The sequence below is a fragment of the Mirounga leonina genome, unplaced genomic scaffold (assembly GCF_011800145.1).
Source record: "Mirounga leonina isolate KUSES-001 unplaced genomic scaffold, KU_Mleo_1.0 Mir_166, whole genome shotgun sequence".
NCBI lineage: Eukaryota > Metazoa > Chordata > Mammalia > Carnivora > Phocidae > Mirounga > Mirounga leonina.
Window position 1 is genome coordinate 10,596,602 of NW_023270418.1, and position 27,561 is coordinate 10,624,162.

Below are 27,561 nucleotides of genomic sequence, written 5' to 3' on the forward strand. Positions count from 1 at the left end.
ATCTATCTATCTATCTATCTATCTATCTATCTATCTATCTATCTATCTATCATCTATTTATTTATTTATTTATTATTATTTTTAACTTAACCATCAGCAAAACCTGCTTCTACTTTCAAAACCCATCTACTCTTCATCACCTCCACCACCCTGGTCCACTAGTTTCTCTCACCTACAAATTGCAAAAGCCTTCTGACTACTTATTCCTACTTCCACCTTAGCCCCTTTCTTTTTTTTTAATTTTATTTTATTATGTTACGTTAGTCACTATACAATACATCATTAGTTTTTTTTTTTTACATTAAGAACCTTTTATTGAGACAAAGCAAGCAGTGGCCTGAAAATACCACAGCATGAAGGCAGGCTGAGGAAACCAATCTGATTTCTTTTTCCTCTATGGCAGCCCAAATGACGAACTAAAGACACTCCAAGATCACTATTTATACTTAAGGCAATTTATAAAGAGAGGTCTTAACCAAAAAGCCTGTACCTGGCATTCAAAAAAATACTTACATTTTTTGGATGGACTAAAAGACCTAATTGGCTACAAAAAATCTGTGCAGCAGGGACCTCTTTTCAGCAGGTAAGCCTATATACAAGTAAGAATCTCTTACTCTTGTAACATTGTCCTGTTTTAAGAGAAAATGTTTAACTCCCATGCCCTGCAGAAGTCTCTATGACCCCAGAGAAGCACAGACCTATCTCTATTAGAGAACTATTTAAACTGCACTATAAATACACATACAACACACATCTGCCCCCTTCTCTTTCCCAAATAGGCTGTGAATGCCTTCTGTGAGGGGTTATGGCTCATTCATTTTTATATCTACAGTGACAATTAGTAGGCACTCGACATTTTTTTTTGCATGAATGCTAAATGAAAATGATTTTACAACACCACTACTGATTACATTTCAAACATTCCCACCATTACCCATCTCCAAAACAAAAACACTAAATTGCTACCAAGTTTACTATGTTTTTCACAATATAGTGCTTCAGGACTTTTTAATGTAAATAAACGTTTTTGATTAACTAATTTTCAAAATAATGATACAAATTTAGCACTCTTCTTGGAATGGAAAATTTGCTTGGAGATTACTTCATTCTTTTTCTCTTTCAAAAGTGCATCTCGTAGTGCCAGCTGCTTTTCTCGGAACTTTTGTTTCTTGACCGGACATGATGGCTATATCGCGTCATCATAAAGTTCTTCTGTTTTTTCTTCTCTTTATTTGTGGAACTGGAAAATGGGTTCATTTTGGTTTTCTTCCTCACAAATTCTTTTTGGTCTGTCTTTCCAGCCATTGCCATGGCTAGTTTTGTCTCCTTGTCATACTTTGGCTTCTTATGAAGGCGTTCACTGTCCCGAAGAGAAAGTAACTCACCCCTGGGCTCTTCATCACCATCAGTTTCAATGTATTTCCTCTTTTGGGCTTTCCCTGGGGCAGTGTCGTGTTCTTTCCTCATTTGGGCCATGCAGATTTTCTGGAAGTCTTCCTGAGTTAAAACTCGGCTCGTGCTAATGGCTGCAGCTTTGGCTTTGCGCTCCTCCATGGGCATGCTATTGAGCTTCTTGGATATTTCTTGCTGTTCTTCATCAGAAGAGTGGTGCACATCAACCCACTCACCATCGGAGCACTGGGTGTTATATGGTGCTAATATATAGTGTTGCAGAAGTTCATGTACACCATGTTAAGAGACAGCAATGCAACTGCAGCCAAGATATCTCTGGATGTGATGATTGAACTCTACAGAAGAAACATCTGGAATGATGGTTCACTGAGACTGGTACTTTCCCACCCATCTTCATCGTTTTTAGCATCCTCTTCTTTTTCAACTTCTAAAACTTCTGCTCCTGGAATGTAATCTTTAGCATCTAATTCTCCATATTCTTGCACTCTTGCTTCTATGGAGGACTCCATAGGCTTACCCTGGAATTTCTTCTGCAACATCTTAGGATTCAGTGTTCAGAAGAGCTGAATCAAAGTTCTAGCAGACATCATCACATTCTTTTTTTTAAAAATATTTTATTTATTTATTTGAGACAGAGAGAATGAGAGACAGAGAGCATGAGAGGGAGGAGGGTCAGAGGGAGAAGCAGACTCCCTGCCGAGCAGGGAGCCCGATGAGGGACTCGATCCCGGGACTCCAGGATCATGACCTGAGCCGAAGGCAGTCGCTTAACCAACTGAGCCACCCAGGCGCCCGACATCATCACATTCTTATCTCTGTGTGTTTTATACTGAGCCAGGTCTTGGAGAAGTTCTTCAGTCATGGCTAGAGGACATCGAGCTGTTATCTCTTTTATAGCATTGATTCCTACTGTCATGATCTCCCCAGAGTTCTTGTTGGTGACAAAATTGTTGGCCACAGTCATGAGCACTGACTGAATGATCTCTGGGGGTACTAAGTGATGAGATGCTTGGGTAGCAAACAGAAGGATCTTTGTTACTTCTCTTTGGTGGGGCTGCAGAAACCTTGCACAAATGGATAGAAGTTAAAGAGAAAAAGCTTGTGAATTCCCACCAATCTGGAGATGAGGTTCATGAGCATCATTTTCACTTCAAACCTCTACGTAGAGCTCTCGAGCTGCTTTAGTAGTTTTTCTGCAAAATCTTGGGGATCATGAATCAAATGAATAGCTGAAAAGTTAAAGACCCCTGGTTTTTTCTTCTTTTTTTGTTTCTTGAGCACTTTCATAGCCTTTTCCAACCTTTTCTTGTGTTTGGAGCTTTTCTTCCCTGTGGCGTATTGCACTAGCAGGTCTCTTGCTGTTGGTCCTTCATCCTCAGATTCTGAGTCACTGTCCTGTTTCGCCTCTTCATCTTTCCCAAGGAAAAATGTCAAAGCAGCAACTAATATCTTGGTGACCTTAGAGAAACATGCAGTTGTGATCACATTGACAGTTTTGGCATCATTCCAGATGTTTCTTCTGTAGAGTTCAGTCATCACATCCAGAGATATCTTGGCTGCAGTTGCATTGCTGTCTCTTAACATGGTGTACATGAAATTCTGCAACACTATATTCACTTTTTTGTTCTTGTGTTTTGCATTTATATTCTTGATATCAGTGACAATATGTGTGTATAAAGTCTTTCACAGAAGCTTATCGTGGCAACGCAGAAGTTTAAAGAAGAGTTCTTTAAACAAGCAAGAGAATGAACAAGCAAACTTCATGGATTGATGAGATTCTTATTTCTCAGCAATATCAAAGCTTTGCAAAATGTCATTCGAAGATCTGGATCCAAGACAGTGTGATTGTAGGAGAGAAGATCTTTCAGCTCTTGAGGAAAATTACTTAAATGTTCTGGATAGCAGTGACCAATCTGTGCCATAAACAACACCAGTTCTGCCAATTCTTTGCTAGGTTTGTTTGGTTGTAATTTGAAAATCTCCACATTGGATTTGTAGTGATTATACTGCTGTAGAAACTCCTCGACGTAGGCTGGCGGATCTTGCTTGATCAGATTCTCTAACTGCGGCAGATTGCTGGGCAGCTTGTTATTGTTTCTGTTAGACATGTTGGCTGCTGACTGGCTCCGCAGGGAACAGTTTTAAGAAACCCCAATACATCATTTGTTTTTGATATAGTGATCCACGATTCATTGTTTTCATATAACACCCAGTGCTCCATGCAGTATGTGCCCTCCTTAATACCCATCACCGGGCTAACCCATCCCCCCACCCCCTCCCCTCTAAAACCCTCAGTTTGTTTCTCAGAGTCCATAGTCTCTCACAGTTCATCTCTCCCTCTGACTCCCCACCCCTTCATTTTTCCCTTCCTTCTCCTAATGTCCTCCATGCTATTCCTTACGTTCCACAAATAAGTGAAACCATATGATAATTGACTTTCTCTGCTTGACTCATTTCACTTAGCATAAACTCCTCCAGTCCCATCCATGTTGATGTAAAAATTGGGTATTCATACTTTCTGATGGTTGAGTAATATTCCATCGTATATATGGACCACATCTTCATTATCCATTCATCTGTTGAAGGGCATGTCGGCTCTTTCCACAGTTTGGCTATTGCGGATATTGCTGCTATGAACATTGGGGTGTATATGGCCCTTCTTTTCACTACATCTGTGTCTGCGGTAAATACCCAGGAGTGCAATTGCTGGGTCATAGGGTAGCTCTATTTTTAATTTTCTGAGGCCCTTCCACACTGTTTTCCAAAGTGGCTGTACCAACTTGCATTCCCACCAACAGCGTAAGAGGGTTCCCCTTTCTCCACAACCTCTCCAACATTTGTTGTTTCTTGCCTTGTCAATTTTTGCCATTCTGACTGGTGTAAGGTGGTATCTCAGTGTGTTTTTTGACTTGAATTTCCCTGATGGCTAAAGATGATGAACTTTTTTCATGTGTCTGTTAGCCATTTGTATGTCTTCTTTGGAGAAGTGTCTGTTCATGTCTTCTGCCCATTTTTTGACTGGATTATTTGTTTTTTTGGGTGTTGAGTTTGAGAAGTTCTTTATGGATCTTGGATACTAGCCCTTTATCTGTAATGTCATTTGCAAATATCTTCTCCCATTCTGTGGGCTGCCTCTTAGTTTTGTTGACTGTTTCCTTTGCTGTGCAGAAGCTTTTTATCTTAATGAAGTCCCAAAGTTCATTTTTGCTTTTGTTTTACTGGCCTTTGGAGACGTGTCTTGAAAGAAGTTGCACCTTAGCCCCTTTCTACTCCATTATCATAATGATCTTATTATTGTGTAAGTCAGAGCACATCACTCCTCTGACTCCTCTGTTCCAAACCCTCCAGTGGTTTCCCATCTTAATAAGAGCCAAATGTTTTAAAATGGTGTACAAGGCTCTGCAGGATCTGTATGCCAACTTTTCTCTCTGATCTTATCTCCCACTGCTCTCCCCCTCACTCACACTGTTGCTGCCATATTTACCTGTAGACACTGTTTCAGTTTCTTTGCATATCTTGGCATGCTCTTGCCCTAGAGAGCTGCTTGTTCTACAGGTCTTTACTCAAGTATCACCTCAACGAAGTCTTCCCAGGTCAATCAAAAATTCCAAATCCTGTCCTGCCTCACCTGCCCCCCACAACATTCCCTACCCCCATCCTTGCTTCTGTTTTCTTCTTCACTCTTATCACTGACTAACATCCAGAAGAGCGTCTTGTGAAAAGGCTAAGAGCTTGGACTCTAGAGTGAGACCTCCTAAATTTGAATTTTTGACCCATCATTCTTGTTGTGTAACCTTGGGCAAACCTTTCACCTAAAAGAGATGGAAGCTGATGGATAAATTCTTTCCTTTTTCTCCTCCAGGAGAGACACTCCTAAGATCACTGTTTAAATGGCTTCTTGGAGGAGAGCTTGATAGCACATTCTTATATTGGCTTTCCTTCCTTTCCTGCTTGTCCCTAGGACTGCACATCCTAATAAGGTAATAGCACATAAGCCATTTGTCAGGAGGAAGAACAATACCCAGAAGAGGAAGAAGTCAGGATAGGCAGGCAGAAAGCTCAGACAATCACTACAGGGGTGGGCCTACTGTCCTAGCAGTGTCTAACTGACATGACAAAGATAAAGATACAGGTGGGTTGGGGAGGCATGCTGGCTTGTTAGACTAATACAGACCAAGATGCATGGCCATTAGTTTATGGAAAAGGAGACCATTTTTTAAAAGCTAGTATAATATGGAAAATTTACTAATTTATATTCTCTTAAAAAAATTTTAGAATCTTGCAATTATATTGAACAATTAATCACATAGTACAAAAAAAGGGTTTTAAATAAGTTATAAACAAAGTCTGGAGTTGTGGAAATTAATTATTCTGAAATGGCATCCATTAAAATGCCCTAATTTGTTTGTGAAATGAGTGGGTAAATAACATTAATTGCATTTAATTAGGAGAAAACAGTATACATAAAAGTTTCAAAATCTCATGAGTAGAGTCTTTTCCAGTCTAGTGGTTTTTTTCCAAGTTAAATTCTAATTTTTTTTATTTTATTATGTTATGTTAGTCACCATACATTACATCATTAGTTTTTGATGTAGTATTCCATGATTCATTGTTTGCGTATAACACCCTGTGCCCCATGCAGAATGTGCCCTCTTTAATACTCAACACCAGGCTAACCCATCCCCCCACCCCCTCCCCTCTAGAACCCTCAGTTTGTTTCTCAGAGTCCATAGTCTCTCATGGTTCGTCTCCCCCTCCAGTTTCCCCCCCTTCATTTCCTTTATATTTTAACACAATGTTTTGTTTAGTAAACATGTTCATAATAATGGCATACAATGAGGTTAACTTATCACACTTCTAAATAAGTAAAATTTGAATTAATAAAGTCTTTCCATATTCCTGATCTTCACTGAGGACCTTTTACCTGTATGGAATTTAAGTCGCAAAGGGCAGACTATGAAGTGTTTATATAGACATGTATCTATTATTATGAATGGAGCAACATGGGGCCGCTCTCCCTTACTAGAGTTACCGGAAGAAATATGTTATAACAAACTCATGTATAGTTTCATTTGAGATGTTCCAATTATCTAAGATTTCACTTAATGTGAGGGATGGTGAAAGAATGGATTTGCATAACTTCTTTAAGAAGTAAGTTGAGGACATACCTGTAACTCTTTTACAACAAAGATACTAAGCATTTCAGAGCAAATCAACATTTGCAGGAGTTTTAGACATAAAAGATCATGAAACTAGAGCTGGGAGAGATGGGAGAGATGAGGGCGAATAGCCTTCTCATTAAAAAATTACTGTCTCATTGACTGGAAGTCCTAGCCATAGCAATCAGGCAACAAAAAGAAATAAAAGTCATCCAAATTGATAAGGAAGAAGCAAAACTTACACTATTTATGGACGACATGATACTCTACATTGAAAACCCAAAAGACTCCACCAAAAAAACTGCTAGAAATGGGGTGCCTGGATGGCTCAGTTGGTTAAGCATCCGCCTTCAGCTCAGGTCATAATCCCAGGGTCCTGGGATTGAGCCCCACATCAGGCTCCCCAAGTCTGTTTCTCCCCTGCTTGTGCTCTCTTGCTACTCTCTCTCTCAAATAAATAAATAAATAAATAAATAAAATCTTTTAAAAAATCTGCTAGAACTGATAAACAAATTCAGTAAAGTCACAGGATACAAAATTAATTAACAGAAATCTGTTGCATTTCTATACACTAATAATGAAGCTGCAGAAAAAGAAATTAAGAAAACAATCCCAATTACAACTGCACCAAAATAATAAGATACCTAGGAATAAACCTAACCAAAGAGGTGAAAGACCTGTACTCTGAAAACTATAAAACACTGATGAAAGAAATTGAATATGATGCAAAGAAATGGAAACACATTCCATGCTAATGGATTGTTAAAATGTCTATACTACATGAAGCAATCTACACATTTAATGCTATCCCTATCAAAATACCAACAGCATTTTTCACAGAACTAGAACAAACATTCCTAAAATTTGTACAGAACCACAAAAGACCCCAAATAGCCAAAGCAATCTTGAAAAAGAAAAGCAAAGCTTGAGGCTTCACAATTCTGGATTTCAAGTTATATTACAAAGCTGTAGTGATCAAAACAGTATGGTACTGGTACAAAAATAGACACACAGATCAATGAAATAGAACAGAAAACCCAGAAATAAACCCACAACTTCAACAAAGCAGGAAAAAAAAATCCAATCGGAAAAAGTCTCTCTAACAACTAGTGTTGGAAAAACTGGACAGCAACCTGCAAGACAATGAAACTGGACCCCTTTCTTACACCAAACACAAAAATAAATTCAAAATGGATTAAACACCTAAATGTGAGACCTGAAACCATAGAAATCCTAGAACAGGCAGTAACTTCTCTGACATCAGCTGTAGCAACTTTTTTCTAGATATATCTCCTAAGGCAAGAGAAACAAAGCAAAAATAAATTATTGGGACTACATCAAAATAAAAAGCTTTTGCACAGCAAAGGAAACAATCAACAAAACTGAAAGGCAACCTGTGGAATAGGAGAAGATATTTGCAAATGACATATCCAATAAAGGGTTAATATCCAAAATATAAAAAGAACTTCTAAAACACCCAGAAAACACCTAGAAAAACAAATAATCCAGTTAAAAAGTAAACAGAAGACATAAACAGACTTTTCTCCAAAGAAGACATACAGATGGCCCACAGAAACATGAAAAGATGTTTATCATCACTTATCATCAGGGAAATGCAAATCAAAACTACAAGGAGATACCCCCTCACACCTGTCAGAATGGCTAAAATCAACAACACAGGAAAAATGGTGTTGGCAAGGATGCGGAAAAAAGAGAACCCCCTTGCACTGTTGGTGGGAAGGCAAACTGGTGCAGCTACTCTAGAAAACAGTATGGAGGTTCCTCAAAAAGTTAAAAATAGAACAACCCTATGATCCAGCAATCACTCTACTGGGTATTTACCCAAAAAATACAAAACAAGCAAACAATAAAAAAAAAACCCACTAATTCAAAGGGATACATGCACCCCTATGTTACAGCAACATTATTTACAATAGTCAAATTATGGAAGTAAGCCCAAGTGTCCACTGAGTGATGAATAGATAAAGAAAATGTAGAATATATATATTAAATACACACACACACACAGGAATACCATTCAGCCATAAAAAATGAAATCTTGCCATTTGCAATGACATGGATGGAGCTAGAGAGTATAATGCTAAGCGAAATAAGTCAGTCAGAGAAAGACCCAGACACCATATGATTTCATTCATATGTGGAATTTAAGAAACAAAACGATGAGCAAAGGGGAAAAAAGAAAGAGAGAGAGAGAGGGAGAGAGAGACAAACCCAGAAACAGATTCTTAATTATAGAGAACAAACAAATTGATTAAGGAGTACACCGGTCGTGATGAGCCCTGGGTGATGTATGGAAGTGCTGAATCACTATATTGTACACCTGAAACTAATATTAAACGGTATGTTCACTAACTGGAATTAAACTAAAAACTTTAAAAAGTTACTCTCCCATTGAAGTCTTGGTGTAAAATAGCTAATATTTCCCTCTTTCTTTCTTTCCAAACCATGGAAGGGAAAGGCAAGGAACAAGATGCTCCCTTGACGTTAGTCTGTGAGAGCTATCAATTCATAGATGTACAATGTGGAACTTAGATTTTTTTTTTCAATATTGCATGCATCCTGTATTTCTGGTAAACTTATCTGGACTGTGCTGTCATAGCTCCTAGTTATTTTTAGATCCTTTCACTTCCTAAGCTCTCGTGGAAGTGGGAACTACTACAGACATTGGCTTTAGCGCCCCTGTAGCATTGTTGACTTCAGAGGGCTTCCTTTGCCTTCCAGTTAGATGAAGTAAGCCTAAGGGTCTTCTCTTTAACATGAGACATCACAGAACCCAATCCAAAGAAATGAAAAATTATCTTGGGTTTTAAAACTTTCCAAATCTATGACCAATCACTGGCAGTTCTTTGTTTAAGCTACTTTAACCCTTGTTCTGGTGTTTAAGGCACTTTTACTTCATCATCTATGGAAATAGAAATGTGCTACCAGGATAATGAAGGACAACAAAAACATGGATAATTCATTAATAAGCATGGAGTGCTGTTTCTTCCCCCCACATTTTCACCATTGGAATTCTTATGTTCCCATTAATTTCTTTATTGGTTTTCTCTGTGTTCACAATATTCCATGGCACGGCTGGATTTTCAGGAGATGGGCTTTGGTGCTCCCTTAAACGGATAATTCTGTTTTTTCTCTCTCTCATGACAAGAAAAGCCTGTGCTTCTTTGGGGAGTCCAGCTTTTAACTAGTGATCTAAAAATCTTAGTCAAACTGGTCCTCCTTCATCTATTTGTTATTAATAAACTAATAGATTCTTCAAATTCCTGTCTTGGGCCTTCTTACACCTCCCTTTTATACCTTTATAGTACCAGATAATAATCATAATCTCTTAACAAATTACTAAAATGTGTACTTTTAACTATTTTGTTTAACATGGGCCTCTTCTAATAGTCATATTTTAATTTAATAATTTGGAAATTTTAGGGGCACCTGGGTGCCTCAGTTGGTTAAGCATCTAACTCTTGATTTCAGCTCAGGTCAGATCTCCAGGTTATGAGATTGAGCCCTGCCTTGATCCCAAGACCCCAGGACCCTGAGATCATGACCTGAGCCAAAACTGAGAGTCAGCTGCTTAACCAACTGAGCCACCCAGGTGCCTTGCAGGATACTGTTACTTAGATGGATTTCTTATATTCAGTATTTGACTCCATATTCAGGCCCATTCAGACAATCAGGCCAGATAACTTTCTGACCATATGACTGAATGAACTGACTCAACAAACAGCCTTGATTTCTGAGGCACTAAACTTTTTCTGTTTCTCCTTTCTCCCTTCTTTGTCTTTTATTCATCAAGTGTGCCTTCTTCCTTTTCTGGTTCCTTTCTTTTTGACACACAACCTATACTTCTTAAACTGTAGGCTCCATGAAGGTAGCAACCATTATCTCCTTCTTTGCTCTGTCTGCATTGCCTAAATGTATGATAAATAATGGTTAGATAAGTCATAAGTTTGGAAGATTAAATCTGGAATAAATTTAATACATGTGTTTATAGTGACCAAAGTGTTCTGAATCCCCACAACATGAAGGTCATATTTCTTATTTTTATTCACTGTAGTTTATTTACCTGGAAAGTCCTTTCAAGCAAAATATTAATTGCATTTCATTATACACTGATAATATCATCTTTTTACTTTAAAAAATCTATTGTGTAGGAATGGGACTGGAAGAAAATATGGTTCATTCAGATAAAATGGATCCAGACTTTAAATGAAATAGATTGTATTTGAGTAAGAACTATTTGAGTTCCCTGCATGGTAAGTATTTTTTTCTCTTCCTCAAACATGGCAAGAAGTAACTGTACTCTTAGGCTGAGTCATTTTGAAATGCATGGTCAATTTGTCTTACTTTAGCTAATTTAGTGCCTTAGTCCTTTCCCTTTGGTTTAAAAGTGAGGACCAGAGTTTTGTTGGGGTACAGTCTTATCTCTCCACACAAAAGCTATTATTCTGTTTGAATGGCTATAGAACTTTGGAGTAGTCCATTTCTATTCCTAAGACCATTTAGTTGTCAAATCTCAGACCATTAACAAAAATGTATCTTTTTAATGGTAAATTTTAAAGGAACCAGGTTAACTTAGGTTTCCTAATATAATTACCATACATAATTTAAATCAATTAATTAACCAAATTACTTTACTTATATACTGAGGTTTGAAAATGTAAGCACAATATCTGTGAAATTTGCAGTAATTATAATTTTTTCTCTTTTCCTTTATAAGAAAGAATACTTCCTTGTGAGGCATTCCTGTCCACCTCCCACCCCATTGGGTGATGGAAACTTGATATTCCAATTAGAGGTGTTCCAATTTCTGCCAATTTAAAACAGCACTTTTTACTTGTCTTTTAAGCTGTGTCCTTTTGTATACGTATTCAACCAAACTGAAGTTTCACATTTCTTACCAGAACTGTTTTGTTTTTTTTTTTTTCCCCAGGGATATACCTCCTCCCTTCCAGTTCAGCAAACTGTATACTCTTGGGATAGGGGTCCACGGTCTATATGTGAGTACTTGGCCTTGATCCTCAGAGGCCTCTAAGTATGTGCCTTGTGCTCTTTGGCCACCGGGCAAACTGCTGGCATCTGACCACCACCAGTTAAGGTGTAAATTATCCTGCCTGCTCTGTTTTAGCCTGTTTTTCCTGAACCTCTGGAGAAAAATCTACAATTAGTGCAATTCAAAGTTTGGGGGTTTTTTCCTTGGCTTATTCTGGGGCTATTGGTCTCTCGGTGCCACTTCCCCACATTTGGCTCCATGTTGGCTCTCACTACAAACCCAAGTCTCAGACACATAATTCACCTAGCCACTGGTCAGGCTGCCTAACCCTCAGCCTCTGGTATTTTGAAGAACTCCTTTCTCACTCAACAAAACTCAGCTATCTAAACTGTTGCTTTACTACTAAATATAAGAACCTCTAAATGTAAGTCTAAATATAAGAACATCTTCGGGGCTTAAGTAATGACTTCTTGGTTTCAGACTCCATCTGTCTTTTTCCTAAAGTGCTGAGACTCATTTAATCAGTGAAGAGGCACAGGAAATTGTGATTTAAGGGGAAAGAGAAAACTTGATTGAAATCAGAAAACATGACAAAACAACTAAAAAATCAAAAGAAAATATTTTTTAAAAATCTTTAGAGCGTATCATTGACATAGCAATAAAGCAAAGTATACTAAGGACCCAGAGAAGTAAACAGAGTGCTGAAACTGGATTTTATTTTGAGGAAATTTGCCAAAACCCAATGAACTTGAGTTTCTGTTTCCATGGTCTTGCAGGGTAAGGACACAGGAGGCAAATTTCAGGGCCTAGCCAGGGTGGGAGATCTAACAGAAAATTCCCCTCATAAAACAAGAGTCACAGGCTAAATTTCATTGAAAAGGCAAGCCAGAAATAATACCCTCCAGGTGGCTGCAAGTAAACTAGCTTGTCTCAAACATTTTCTCTTACAGAAGAGAAAAATAATCTTCATGGAGAATCAAAATACAGGCTGACCCTCACTTGTAGTTTAAAATACATAAATAAAGAGGAAGAGAAAATTAATTATCTGAAAGAAATATGCCTGAAAACATGATGCAAAAATGTACTGTAAAGAGACAAAGACATGAAAAATATGAAAGAGAGGTTAAGAGACATGGAGGTCAAAATAAAAAGCTCTAGCTTCCATGTAATCAGGGTTTTCTGTAAAGAATGGAATGAGGGGATATAAAGAGAGAATATTTGATAATGGGTAATACATTTCCAGAAATTCTGCATGATACCAATCCACAGAGTCTGGAACCCGAAGCAGGAACAATAAAATGAAATTCTCTCTCAGACATTTTGTGGTGAAACTGAAAAATACCAAAGGAAAGGAAAGATACTAAAAGCAGTCAGAGAAAAGAGAGATTGCCTTCAAAGGAATAACATTTAGAATGATAGATGACTGCTGGATAGCAACAATAGAAGGTAGAAGTCAGTGATGACATCTTCCATTTGCTAATGAAAATACCTTATATAAAGGAGGGCAAAAAGACATTTTCATATAAGTAAAAACTGAAAGAGTTTGCTACCAATAACTAAAAGAAAGGTATATGAGGTTGAAGGAAAGTAATCACAGGTGGAAGAACTGAGATGTAAGCAGGAATTATAACAAGAAAGAGGAAAAAACGGGGTTAAATCTAAATAAATATTTGCCACCTATAATGATTTAATATTTTGTGGAAGTTTTTTAAAAAAATAAAATTCCTAATGTCTTGAGGAACCTCCATGCTGTTTTCCAGAGTGGCTTTACCAGCTTGCATTCCCACCAACAGTGTAAGAGGGTTCCCCTTTCTCCACATCCTCGCCAACATTTGTTGTTTCCTGTCTTGTTAATTTTTGCCATTCTCACTGGTGTAAGGTGGTATCTCATTGGGTTTTTGATTTGTATTTCCCTGATGGCTAGTGATGTTGAACATTTTTTCATGTGTCTGTCAGCCATCTGTATGTCTTCTTTGGAGAAGTGTCTGTTCGTGTCTTCTGCCCATTTTTTGACTGGATTATTTGTTTTTTTGGGTGTTGAGTTTGAGAAGTTCTTTATAGATGGGATACCAGGCCTTTATCTGTAATGTCATTTGCAAATATCTTCTCCCATTCTGTTGATTGCCTCTTAGTTTTGTTGACTGTTTCCTTTGCTGTGCAGAAGCTTTTTATCTTGATGAAGTCCCAAAAGTTCATTTTTGTTTTGTTTCCCTTGCCTTTGGAGATGTGTCTTGAAAGAGATCGCTGTGGCCAATGTCAAAGAGATTACTGCCTATGTTCTCCTTTAGGATTCTGATGGATTCCTGTCTCACATTTAGGTCTTTCATTCATTTTGAGTTTATCTTTGTGTATGGTGTAAGAGAATGGTCCAGTTTTATTTTTCTGCATGTGGCTGTCCAATATTCCCAGCACCATTTATCGAAGAGATGGTCTTTTTTTCCGTTGGATATTCTTTCCTGCTTTTTTGAAGATTAGTTGACCATAGAGTTGAGGGTCCATTTCTGGGGTCTCTATTCTGTCCCACTGATCTATGTGTCTGTTTTTGTGCCAAGATGCCTTTCAACAGATGAATGGATAAAGAAGATGTGGCTCATATATACAATGGAATAATAGTCATCAGAAAGGATGAATACCCACCATTTGCATCAACATGGATGGAACTGGAGGGAATTATGCTAAGTGAATAAGTCAAGCAGAGAAAGACAATTACCATATGGTTTCACTCATATGTGGAATATAAGGAATAGCACGGAGGACCATAGGGGAAGGGAGAGAAAACTGAATGGGGAGAAATCAGAAAGGGAGACAGACCATGAGAGACTCTGGACTCCAGGAACAAAACTGAGGGTTACAGAAGGGAGGGGGTTAGGGGAATGGGGTAGCCGGGTGATGGGTATTAAGGAGGGCATGTGTGGTAATGAGCACTGGGTGTTATATGCAAACAATGAATCATGGAACACTATATCAAAAACTAATGATGTAATGTATGGTGATTAACATAACATAATAAAATTTAAAAAACCTAATGATGTACTATATGCTGGCTAATTGAACATAATAAAAATAAATAAATATAAAAAGATAATATTCATGACAATAATAGCACATGTTACAAATTGTGTGATTGAAGTTAAGGTTTTCTAATGTTCTTGATTATTTGGGAGAAGAGTAAATACATTTGTTAACTTTAGATTTTGATCATTTACATATGCAAGCTGAAACATTCTGAGTAATAACAAAAAAGAATGGAAATGGAGTGTACAATTTCCAAACTAGTAGAGAGGAAAATGTAATGAGAAAAAAAAATCAATCTAAAAGAACATAAGAATGGAGAAAAAATGAAACACAGGAAAGGCAGGACAAATAGAAAGCAAATAATAATCCAAATATATTTGTTATGGCAATAAAAGACAAGACCAAATCCTTTAGTTTAGAGATAAAGTTTGTCAGATAATTGTTTTTATATTAACTATATGCTGATTATTAGAGACCCTCCTAATGAAGAATATAAAAATACAGAAAGTAAAAGGATGGATAGAAGATATATTAAGCAAATAACAATAATAATAATAATTAGCTGGGCTATTTCTATTAATATTGCATAATTGAGATTTTTTCCAAGAGCTAGAAGAGTCTACATAATGATAAGTTTCAATTCACTAGGGAAAAATAATATTTCTAAATATGTATGTGTCTAAGAACTAAATTTCAAAATACATAAAGTAAAATTTGACAGGCTACAAGAAGAAATAAGTTCATTTTCATAATGAAAGACTTAAACACATCTTTCTAATGAATTGGTACAAAAGCAGAATTAATTGATCTCTTGAACCTAACAACTATAATTTTAAAAGATTCACGGAAATTTTCAGAAAATTGAGCACATACCGGCCTAAAAGGAAACCTCAACAACCACCTCTTACACTAAAAGATACAACCTCATTAAGTTGTCCACTGGGAAGAACTGGCCACATGTAGGTAAGCTTGTTCCAGAGAGGATTTTCAACTCTGGAATGTTTCCACTGGCCTGGCTTATTAGTCCCTTCATGTTTTATGGCCCACCTAAAACAAAATAAGAGACAAAAAGGAATTTAGTAAGATTAAATATCACTTCAAAATATTTTTAAAAATCAGGAAAAATTGGCAATGTCATACCTGACACTGGAATTTGAGGCAAAGTCAAAGTGAACAATTATTTTATAATAACAATGACATAAATAACAATACTAAGAGAAAAAAATCAAACAAAACTTTTTAGACATTCAAAGAGAAACTGACATAAACACAATTATTGTGAGAGACATCATTATAAGGCCAACAGATTACCACCAGGTAAATTTTTCTAGGGTAGCAATTAAGGATATGAAATATCTGACTGGTACAACTAATAAATGTAAGTATGTTCATTTATTTATATACATTGTAGCTTACTAACAGAAAATACAGTTTTTCAACAATTCTTTGAACATTAGTATTTGCCACATACTAACAACGTGAAACTCCAATAATATAATTAAAAAAACACATTCTCGGGGCACCAGGGTGGCTCAGTCAAACATCTGCCTTTGGCTCAGGATCAGGTCCTGAGTGGGGCTCCCTGCTCATCAGGGAGCCTGCTTTTCCCTCTCCCCCACTGCTAGTGCTCTCTTTCTCACCCTCTCTCTCAAATAAATAAATAAATAAAAACTTTAAAACAAACAAACAAAACACATTCTCTCTCCCCAAATACTATTATACCATATAAAGAAAAAAATAATATGATCAATAGCTGTTTAGAAAGCAATGAAAATAATCATGAAATCGTATCATCTAGAATTACATTCAAAGGTAAATTCATAATGTTAAGTGCTTTTTTTAAAAACAGCCAAATTGAGGAGAACTAATAAACATTCAAGTCAATTATTTTAAAGTATATATAAAATTGTCCCATGGAAAATAGATGAAAGGAAATAATATTCAAATAGAAATAAATAAATTAGAAAATAGAACATCAGTAGAATGGTTCAAAGAAATGTTTTTGAAATAAAAATAAAATAGCAAATCTCTTGCAAATAAATCTAGATTAATATAATACAAACCAAACAGAAAATTGAGCTAAATATTTGGCATAGAAAAGATTGAAAGAGTGTATTATGCACGTGTAAGTTAATAAATGCAAAAATTCTAATGAAATAAATGATTTTTCTTAAACCTCATAGATTTGAAACAGAAAATAAAGAACATGCCCTTGCTCACATAACTTCACAGGTCATGGAACAGATCATTTTCATGCTATATAAAATATTTTAAACCATAACTATATGGAAAACTAGTTAATTTATTCCGTGAAGGAGAGATAAGCTTCATAATAACGTCTATCACTGGTAATTTAAGAAGTAAGACAGTAATTTTACTTAAAATTAAAGCCATAAAATTCCTTAATCAATATTAGCCAATAAAATTTAACATTATGGCAAGAGAATAATCACTGTATATAGTAAGTCATACTGAGCCTGGAGAAGAAATGATGGACATTTATTAATATAATAAATCATGGATTAATGAGTGAGAATACAAGAAGCAAACCATCACTTATACTTTTTGAGCATATGTGATGGTTACCTGAGCCTAAAAGTTTTCTGAAATAGCCTAGCCCCAATCAGAACCATCTGCAATACTCAATCTCCCATAAGCTTGATGGAAATTCCTGGGGCCTGGGCAGCAAGGGGTGGAGTGGCAGGAAAGACCTGTTCCCTACCAACATGGAACCAGGTGGAATCAAGTTGAGGGCTCTTATAAACCAGGGCATATAGCCCCTGTGTTACCTTTTTCTTCTCTCAATGAAATCATGTTTTAGTTTCCCACAATGCCTCCCAGAGTGTTAGCTACATACTTTAAATACCCAACCACCTGAAATGAAGTCTAAGGAGAAATGGAAAACTCATTCTTTCAGACAACATATTTGAACTATGGGAAAATGAATCAACCTCAGAAGGTGGTAAGCTCCTGCTGTTGCTGGTGAAATGACAGGAATACACATAATTGGTTCACATCAATTTTTATGTTTCTGAATACCTGGCAATCTCCTAAGGATCTGCTTCTATTGCAAACCTCTCTAGTTGTAGTTTTTTTTCATCCACATCTCAAGTTCTCCTGGCCCTGAAGGTGTATGTGGAAGCTCTCTTTCTTGGTCCTTATAACCACTTCCAGACTATTGCTCCTGCATCCTCCTCCAAAGATCTTTGCTTCAAAGCACATTTCAGTAGACCAGAGCACCTATTATCCTTCTTTGCTGCATTCATATCAGTTCTTCTATATCCTTCCCTCCCATTTATTGAAGATTTTACCATCCTGGCTTGTTTTAGTTCTCTCCCCCTCTGCTCCTGTAATCATTCAATGTCTTTTAAACATCTAAGTAGACAATCCCCCCTGGCCTCTCAGTGCCTCTAATGATCTGAACTCCATCTCATATCAGCTACCCTTCCCGTGGACACAGACTCAAACTGGTCATTACAAATAACTGTACCACTTCTAAAATATAAATTGCAAGAAGCCCACCTTCTCACCATCATCTCCCTTTTCTCTAGTTCACACATTTAAGTAGCCCACTCTAACAATTCTTCACTCTACCAGATGCTCCAAACCATTGTTTCTATCACCTTGTCACACTCCATAACTCCCTGCCTGGTCTACTCTTTCCTCTATACTTAGCTAGGATTCATGGTCCAGCATTACAGCCACCCTCTTGTCCTGACTCACTGCCCTACTCTTCCTTCTTTGTAGTCAATTTAAAAAAAAATAGAAATCAATCCTGATCCAATTCTTTACCTACTGTTCAACAGTTAAACAGTGGCTAGAGAAAACACACAAGAAACTATTAATGGAATCATAATAAATCAACAGAGAACAAGGAGAGTGGGAGGCAGTGTGGATATATTACAGAGTGTTTTGAGAATTTGAGTAGCTTTGGGTTCCCACAATGATTGGAGGACATTACTGTCATTTCAACTGGTAGGGAATGAAGAATACCAAATGCCCTTCAAAGTATGGGAAAGTCCTGCACGAAGAAAGTTTGTCCTGCATTCCACAGACTTTCAAATTTCCCTCCAAACATTCATGTTAGGTGGATATGTACTTATCTGAGTCCAAAACCAAACTACATTTTATAATAAACAAAGTATTTTTGCATGGTTATAATACACACCACATTTTCTAGGAGTGCAACAGCCTCAAATATCTCAAAGAAGAAAAATTTGATGCTTCATGTGTCATTTACTCTTTTGGAAAAATTCTATCACTAATGACACTACCATTCATGGTTTTTGAGTCATGAGTATAACACAAATGTATAATTTGGCATTTGTAGTTCACACATGTAGCTGATATGACATACAGGAATAAGAATCTGCAGACTTAATCATATGGTCCAGTATAGCTGTGCTGAAAATTTATACTGAAATGTATATTACTTTTATTTTAAAATTATTTTTCTTTTACTACCATTATTATTACTAGACAGACATTTCTTTAGAAATTATATTGGTGTATAGGTTATCTTAACTATGAATTTGATTTTAGGATAGTAAAGGATCATTACAAAATATTTGTTATACAAAGGGAGCATCAGATACGATACTGCTGACAAGCACTATTTTTAAATGTACTGCCACAAACCTCAAGTGGGCCCTTAGGACTTCTGGGCCATCCCACTGCCTTCCTCCAGCCCAATGATTCCAGGCCTCTGAGAAACACACCATTTCCTTTTCATTAAACCTCCCATACCCTGCCATCCATTGGTCAGTGCTGCTGGAGATCTTATTTCACTGAGAAAACAGCAGTGTTCAAAAGAGACCTTCCCCTTCCTCCCATCAGCAAATCTTCCAGACTCCCTCCCTCTAGACCCCTACACTTTACCTGTCTTCCTGCTACAGTGGAGCAGTCTGTGCTCTAGTCTAAGGCCAAAACTTCTGCTTGTGGCCTAGATCCTTATTCTCTCTCATCGAGGACTTTGTTTCTACACTGCACTATTAATCTTCCTGTCCTCAGAGTCATTCCATCCGCATAATATCTAAGTCAGACATCTTTAAAAAAAGAAAAAAAAAAAAAAGAACTTTCTCTACACCCCACATCCACCTCCAGTTATTGCCTTATTTCTTTGTATTACTTTATAGCAAATTCCTTAAAAGATTCATCTCCTCTTCTTCTCTACTTTTCTCTTAGACCAATTCCAACTGGATTTTCACCTCTGAAACTCCATTAAAACTGCCCCATCAGGATTTTCACATTACCAAAGTTAAAACTCATTTCTTAAGATACATCTGAACAGCAATGTCTAACAAAAGATCATTCTTTCCTTAAGTACTTTCTTCACTTGACTTGACTTCCCTTGACTTCCATGAAATCACATTCTCTTGGTTTTCTTCCATATTTGTAGCCAAAATTGTTACTCTCCTCTTGCTTGCCAGAGGGTGGGAAATAAATCCCATAAAAATCTAGGGCTTGCTACATCAATGGAGTTTTTAGTGTCCATTGGTCTGGTATATGTAAGGATATTCCTCTAAAATAAAGGTCAAGTTGTTGCATTTTGTACCTCTTACTGCATCAACAACAAAAGACACAACTCTGATGGATCCTTTTGGGTTTAGAAACAACATGTACCACACTTCAAAAATACTGCTGTGACCCTTTTACCAGATATCCCAGAAGGCTGTCAATTTCAACAGGCATTCAGAGCATGACAGGAATCTGAAGCAGTTCCAGGTGGTGGTACAAGCTTCCCTGTCTCCTGGATGGTATGACCTGGCAGATCCAATGGCCCTGGAGGTATCTGAAGTAGTGAGGATGCTGTGTTAAGTCTCTGGTAAGCCCCATACTCTTGTGGCAGTATAGACTCTGGCATTCTATACCAAGATCTTACTCTGTAATAGGAAACAACTCTGTTCTTGAAAAATAATCCCTGGTGTATTGAAAAGCTTTTTTTGAGACTGAGAACTGGAGCATTGTATCATCAAGTGGCTATGAAATCTGAACCAGGTGATCAACTGAAAGATGGCGGAGGAGTAGAGGACCCTATTTCAACTGGTCCCCAGAATTGAGCTGGATATCTACCAGACCACTCTGAGCACCCACGAAACCAGCCTGAGATGTAAGAAGATCTGGATCTCTACAAACACAACATCACAGGCAGTTGGTTTTGAGGTACGAAGCGGGGAGCCGTGATTCTGCGGGCAGATATCGGAGGATAAACGGCAGCAGGAGGGTGCCTGGACGTGGGGATCCTACACCGCCGGTGAGCGACAGCCTCGCGCACTGGGGACGGACACAGACTCGCAGACCGGTAGCAGCGGGGAAAGGACTTTAGGGCAGCCCAGGGGGTGGAAACCCGGATCGACAGGGTCACGCCTGCGAACTGGGAGCAGCTGTCAGTTTTAGAAGCACAAAGGGCAGAGACGTGCCCCGACCTGGAGGCAGGACTGGGAGCGCTGCGGAGGGGCGCACAACCCAGGACGCTGCAGTTTATAGCAGCACGGACAGAAACCGAGATGGTGTGGCCTGGAGAGCTCACTGAAGAACAGACTGTGGTCTCTGCTCTGAGGCAGAGGGTTGGAAATGGTCTCTTCTGCTCTGACTCGCGGAAGAGACGCGGAAAGTCGCCAGGGAAAGCCCCCAGAGAACAAAAGCCCCAAAGACTGATTCCCACTGAGCCCATCCCCCACCACAGCGGGGCAGGGCAACTCCGCCCGAACAGGGTTGTCTGAGTAACAGCGCGGCAGGCCCCTCCCCCAGAAGACAGGCTGGGAAAACAAGAAGCCAGCAACCCTAAGGTCCCAAGAAAACAGGTGCATCTTGCTTGGGTCCTGGTCAATAATTTGGACTCTATACATTCCCTCAAACACCCATCAACAGAATGACTAGGAGGAGGAGCCCCCAAAATAGAAAAGACTCAGAGATTATGACTTATGCTACAGATTTACAAATGGATGCAGATATAACCAAGATGTCAGAGATGGAATTCAGGCTAGCAATTGTGAAGACAATGGCTAGAATGGAGAAATCGATTAATGGCAACATAGAGTCTCTAAGGGCAGAAATAAAAGGTGAATTGGCAGAACTTAAAAATGCTATCAATGAGATCCAATCCAATCTAGATAATCTAACGGCTAGGGTAACTGAGGCAGAAGAGCGAATAAGCGACCTGGAAGACAATATAATAGATAAAAAGGGGAAAGAGGAGGCCAGGGAAAAACAACTCAGCATCCATGAAAATAGAATCAGAGAAATAAGTGACACCATGAAGCGTTCCAATGTCAGAATAATTGGAATCCCGGACGGAGTGGAGAGAGAGAGAGGACTAGAAGGTGTATTTGAGCAAATCGTAGCTGAGAACTTCCCTAATCTGGGGAATGAAACAAACATTCGAGTCCTAGAGGCAGAGAGGACTCCTCCTAAGATCAAGGAAAACAAGCCAACACCCTGGCATGTAATAGTAAAACTTGCAAATCTTAGAACCAAGGAAACCACCTTAAGGGCAGTTAGGGGAAGAGATTCCTTACATACAGAGGGAGGAACATCAGAATAACCTTAGACCTATCCACAGAGACCTGGCAAGCCAGAAAGGCCTGGCAAGACATATTCAGGGTCCTAAATGAGAACATGCAGCCAAGAATACTTTATCTGGCAAGGCTTTCACTTAGAATGGATGGAGAGATGCAGAGCTTCCATGACCAGCAGAATATGTGACCACAAAGCCGGCCCTGCAAGAAATATTAAGGGGGGTTCTATAAAAGAAGAAAGACCCCAAGAGTGATATACAACAGATTTACAGGGACAATCTATAAAAACAACATCTTCATAGGCAACATGATGACAATTAATTCATATCATTCAATAATCACTCTCAACGTGAATAGCCTAAATGCTCCCATAAAACGGCACAGGGTTGCAGATTGGATAAAAAGACAGGACCCATCCATATGCTGTCTACAAGAGACTCATTTTGAACCCAAAGATACATCCAGACTGAAAGTGAAGGGATGGAGATCCATCTTCCATGCCAGTGGACCTCAAAAGAAAGCTGGGGTAGCAATTCTTATATCAGACAAATTAGATTTTAAACTAAAGTCTGTAATAAGAGACACAGAAGAACACTATATCATTCTTAAAGGGTCTATCCAACAAGAAGATCTAACAATTGTAAATATCTATGCCCCCAACATGGGAGCAGCCATCTACATAAGCCAACTGTTAACCAAAATAAAGAGTCATATTGATAACAATACGTTAATTGTAGGAGACCCTCAATACTCCACTCTCAGCAATGGACAGATCATCTTAAGCAGAAAATCAACAAGGAAACAAGAGCTTTGAATGATACATTGGACCAGATGGACCTCATAGATATTTACAGAACATTCCACCCTAAAACAACAGAATACTCATTCTTCTCGAGCGCACATGGAACTTTCTCCAGAATAGACCACATACTGGGTCACAAATCAGGTCTCAACCGATATCAAAAGATTGAGATTATTCCCTGCATATTCTCAGATCACAATGCTCTAAAACTGGAACTCAATCACAAGAAAAAATTTGGCAGAAATTCAAACACTTGGAAGCTAAAGACCACTCTGCTCAAGAATGTTTGGGTCAACCAGGAAATGAAAGAAGAACTTAAACAATTCATGGAAACCCATGAGAATGAAAACACATCAGTCCAAAACCTATGGGATACTGCAAAGGTGGTCCTAAGGGGAAATACATAGCCATCCAAGCCTCACTCAAAAAAATAGAAAAATCCCGAATTCACCAACTAACTCTATACCTTAAAGAACTAGAGAAAAAGCAACAAACGACGCCTAAGCCACACATTAGAAGAGAAATAATTAAAATTAGAGCAGAAATCAATGAATTAGAAACCAGAAACACAGTAGATCAGATCAACGAAACTAGAAGTTGGTTCTTTGAAAGAATTAATAAGATCGGGGCTCCTGGGTGGCTCAGTTGGTTAAGCGACTGCCTTTGGCTCAGGTCATGATCCTGGAGTCCCTGGATCAAGTCCTGCATCGAGCTCCCTGCTCGGCAGGGAGTCTGCTTCTCCCTCTGACCCTCCCCCCTCTCATGTGCTCTCTCTCCTCTCATCCTCTCTCTCAAATAAATAAATAAAATCTTAAAAAAAAAAAGAACTAATAAGATCGATAAACCACTGGCCAGACTTATCCAAAAGAAAAGAGAAAGGACCCAAATTAATAAAATTATGAATGAAAGGGGAGAGATCATGACTAACACCAAGGAAATAGAAACAATTATTAGAAATTATTATGAACAACTCTATGCCAATAAACTGAGCAATCTGGATGAAAAGGAGGCCTTCTTGGAAACCTATAAGCTGCCGAGACTGAAACAGGAAGAAATTGGCAACCTGAATAGGCCAATAACCAGTAATGAGTTTGAAGCAGTGATTAAAAACCTCCCAAAAAACAAGAGTCCAGGGCCTGATGGATTCCCTCGGGAATTCTACCAAACATTCAAAGAAGAAATAATACCTATTCTACTGAAGCTGTTTCAAAAAAGAGAAACAGAAGGAAAACTTCCAAACTCATTCTATGAGGCCAGCATTACCTTAATCCCCAAACAAGGCAAAGACCCCATCAGAAAGGAGAATTTCAGACCGATATCCCTGACGAATATGGATTCAAAAATTCTCAACAAAACCCTAGCTAATAGGATCCAACAATACATTAAAAGGATCATCCACCATGACCAAGTGGGATTTATCCCCAGGATGCAAGGGTGGCTCAACATTCGCAAATCAATCAATGTGATAGAACACATTAATAAGAGGAGAGAGAAGAACCATATGGTCCTCTCAATTGATGCAGAAAAAGCATTTGACAAAATACAACATCCTTTCCTGATTAAAACTCTTCAGAGTATAGGGATAGAGGGAACATTCCTCAAGCTCATAAAATCCATCTATGAAAAACCCACAGCGAATATCATCCTCAATGGGGACAAACTGAGAGCCTTTCCCTTAAGATCAGGAACACGTCAAGGATGCCCACTCTCGCCACTATTGTTCAACATAGTACTAGAAGTCCTAGCAACAGCAATCAGACAACAAAAAGAAATAAAAATTATTCAAATTGGCAAAGAAGTCAAACTCTTTTTGCAGATGACATGATACTTTATGTGGAAAACCCAAAAGACTCCACCCCCAAATTACTAGAACTCATCCAGCAACTCAGTAATGTGGCAGCATACAAAATCAATGCAGAGAAATCAGTTGCTTTCTTATACACTAACAATGCAACTGTAGAAAGAGAAATTAGAGAAACGATTCCATTTACATTAGCACCCAAAACCGTAAGATACCTCGGAATAAACCTAACCAAAGAGGTAAACGATCTATACTCTAGGAACTACAGAACACTCCCGAAAGAAATTGAAGAAGGCACAAAAAGATGGAAAAATATTCCATGCTCATGGATCAGAAGAATAAACATTGTTAAAATGTCTATGCTACCCAGAGCAACCTATATCTTCAATGCCATCCCGATCAAAATTCCAATGACATTTTTCAAAGCGCTGGAACAAACAATCCTAAAATTTGTATGGAATCAGAAAAGATCCCGAATCGCCAAGGAGATGTTGAAAAAGAAAAACAAAGCTGGGGGCATCACGTTGACCAATTTCAAGCTATATTACAAAGTAGCGATCACCAAGACAGCATGGTACTGGCACAAAAACAGACATAGAGACCAATGGAACAGAATAGAGAACCCAGATATGGACCCTCAACTCTATGGTCAAATAATCTTTGACAAAGCAGGAAAAAACATGCAATGGAAAAAAGACAGTCTCTTCAATAAATGGTGCTGGGAAAATTGGACAGCCACATGCAGAAGAATGAAACTCGATGATTCTCTAACATCATTCACAAAGATAAACTCAAAGTGGATGAAAGACCTCAATGTGAGACAGGAATCCATCAAAATCCTAGAGGAGAACATAGGCAGTCACCTCTTTGACATCGGCCACAGCAACTTCTTTCAAGATACATCTCCAAAAGCTAAAAGCAAAAATGAACTTTGGGGACTTCATCAAGATAAAAAGCTTCTGCACAGCAAAGGAAACAGTCAACAAAACAAAGAGGCAACCCACAGAATGGGAGAAGATATTTGCATGACACTACAGATAAAGGGCTGGTATCCAAAATCTATAAAGAACTTCTCAAACTCAACACCCAAAACACAAATAATCGAGTCAAAAAGTGGGCAGAAGAGATGAACAGACACTTCTCTGAAGAAGACATACAAATGGCTAACAGACCATGAAAAAATGTTCATCATCATTAGCCATCAGGGAAATCCAAATCAAAACCTCACTGAGATACCACCTTACACCAGTTATAATGGCAAAAATGGATAGGGAAAGAAACAACAAATGTTGGAGAGGTTGTGGGAGAAAGGGGAACCCTCTTACACTGTTGGTGGGAATGCAAGTTGGTACGGCCACTTTGGAAAACAGTGTGGAGGTTCCTCAAAAATTTAAAAATAGAGCTACCCTATGACCCAGCAATTGCACTTCTGGGTATTTACCCCAAAGACACAGATGTAGTGAAAAGAAGGGCCATCTGCACCCCAATGTTCATAGCAGCAATGTCCACAATAGCCAAACTTGGAAAGAGCCAAGATGTCCATTGACAGATGAATGGATAAAGAAGATGTGGTATATATATACAATGGAATATTATGCAGCCATCAAAAGGAATGAGATCTTGCCATTTGCAACGACGTGGATGGAACTGGAGGGTATTATGTTGAGTGAAATAAGTCAAACAGAGAAAGACATGTATCATATGATCTCACTGATATGAGGAATTCTTAATCGCAGGAAACAAACTGAGTGTTGTTGGAGTGGGGGGTGGGGTGGGAGGGATGGGGTGACTGGGTGATAGACACTGGGGAGGGTATGTGCTCTGGTAAGCGCTGTGAATTGTGCAAGACTGTTGAATCTCAGATCTGTACCTCTGAAACAAATAATGCAATATATGTTAAGAAAAAAAAAGAAGAAAAAGAAGAAGGTAGCGGGAGGGGAAGAATGAAGCGGGGGAAATCGGAGGGGTGGACGAACCATGAGAGATGATGGACTCTGAAAAACAAACTGAGGGTTCTAGAGGGGAGGGGGGTGGGAGGATGGGGTGACTGGGTGATAGACACTGGGGAGGGTATGTGCTCTGGTAAGCGCTGTGAATTGTGCAAGACTGTTGAATCTCAGATCTGTACCTCTGAAACAAATAATGCAATATATGTTAAGAAAAAAAAAAGAAGAAAAAGAAGAAGGTAGCGGGAGGGGAAGAATGAAGCGGGGGAAATCGGAGGGGTGGACGAACCATGAGAGATGATGGACTCTGAAAAACAAACTGAGGGTTCTAGAGGGGAGGGGGGTGGGAGGATGGGTTAGCCTGGTGGTGGGTATTGAGGAGGGCACATTCTGCATGGAGCACTGGGTGTTATGCACAAACAATGAATCATGGAACATTTCATCTAGAACTAATGATGTAATGTATGGGGATTAACATAAGAATAAAAAATAAAAAAATAAAAAAAATAAAAAAAAAGAAGATGTGGTCCATATATACGATGGAATATTACTCAGCCATCAGAAAGGATGAATACCCAACTGTTACATCAACACGGATGGGACTGGAGGAGATTATGCTAAGTGAAATGAGTCCAGCAGAGAAAGTCAATTATCATATGGTTTCACTTATTTGTGGAACATAAGGAATAGCATGGAGGACATTAGGAGAAGGAAGGGAAAAATGAAGGGGGGGAATCGGAGGGGGAGACGAACCATGAGAGACTATAGACTCTGAGAAACAAACAGGGTTTTGGAGGGGAAGCGGGATGGGGGATTAGTTAGCCCGGTGATGGGTATTAAGGAGGACACATACTGCATGGAGCACTGGGTGTTATATGAAAACAATGGATCGTGGAT

At 38.5% G+C, this 27,561-nt stretch overlaps 2 protein-coding genes across 2 annotated transcripts in view; both read right to left on the minus strand.

Moving 5' to 3' along the window:
* Positions 1–1,042: 1,042 nt before the first annotated feature.
* On the minus strand, positions 1,043–3,521 carry LOC118016256 (protein SDA1 homolog). The gene is given in 6 exon segments (XM_035013707.1): positions 1,043–1,161; positions 1,164–1,642; positions 1,774–2,009; positions 2,219–2,481; positions 2,484–3,091; positions 3,226–3,521. Coding segments are annotated over 6 exon segments (2,001 nt in total).
* Positions 3,522–15,488: 11,967 nt separating this feature from the next.
* LOC118016257 (doublecortin domain-containing protein 1-like) overlaps positions 15,489–27,561 on the minus strand; it is a 131,312-nt gene continuing 119,239 nt past the window's right edge. Inside the window, exon 9 of the mRNA XM_035013708.1 lies at positions 15,489–15,645. Coding sequence (XP_034869599.1) covers positions 15,489–15,645 — 157 coding nt within the window. The remainder of the gene's footprint in view (positions 15,646–27,561) is intronic.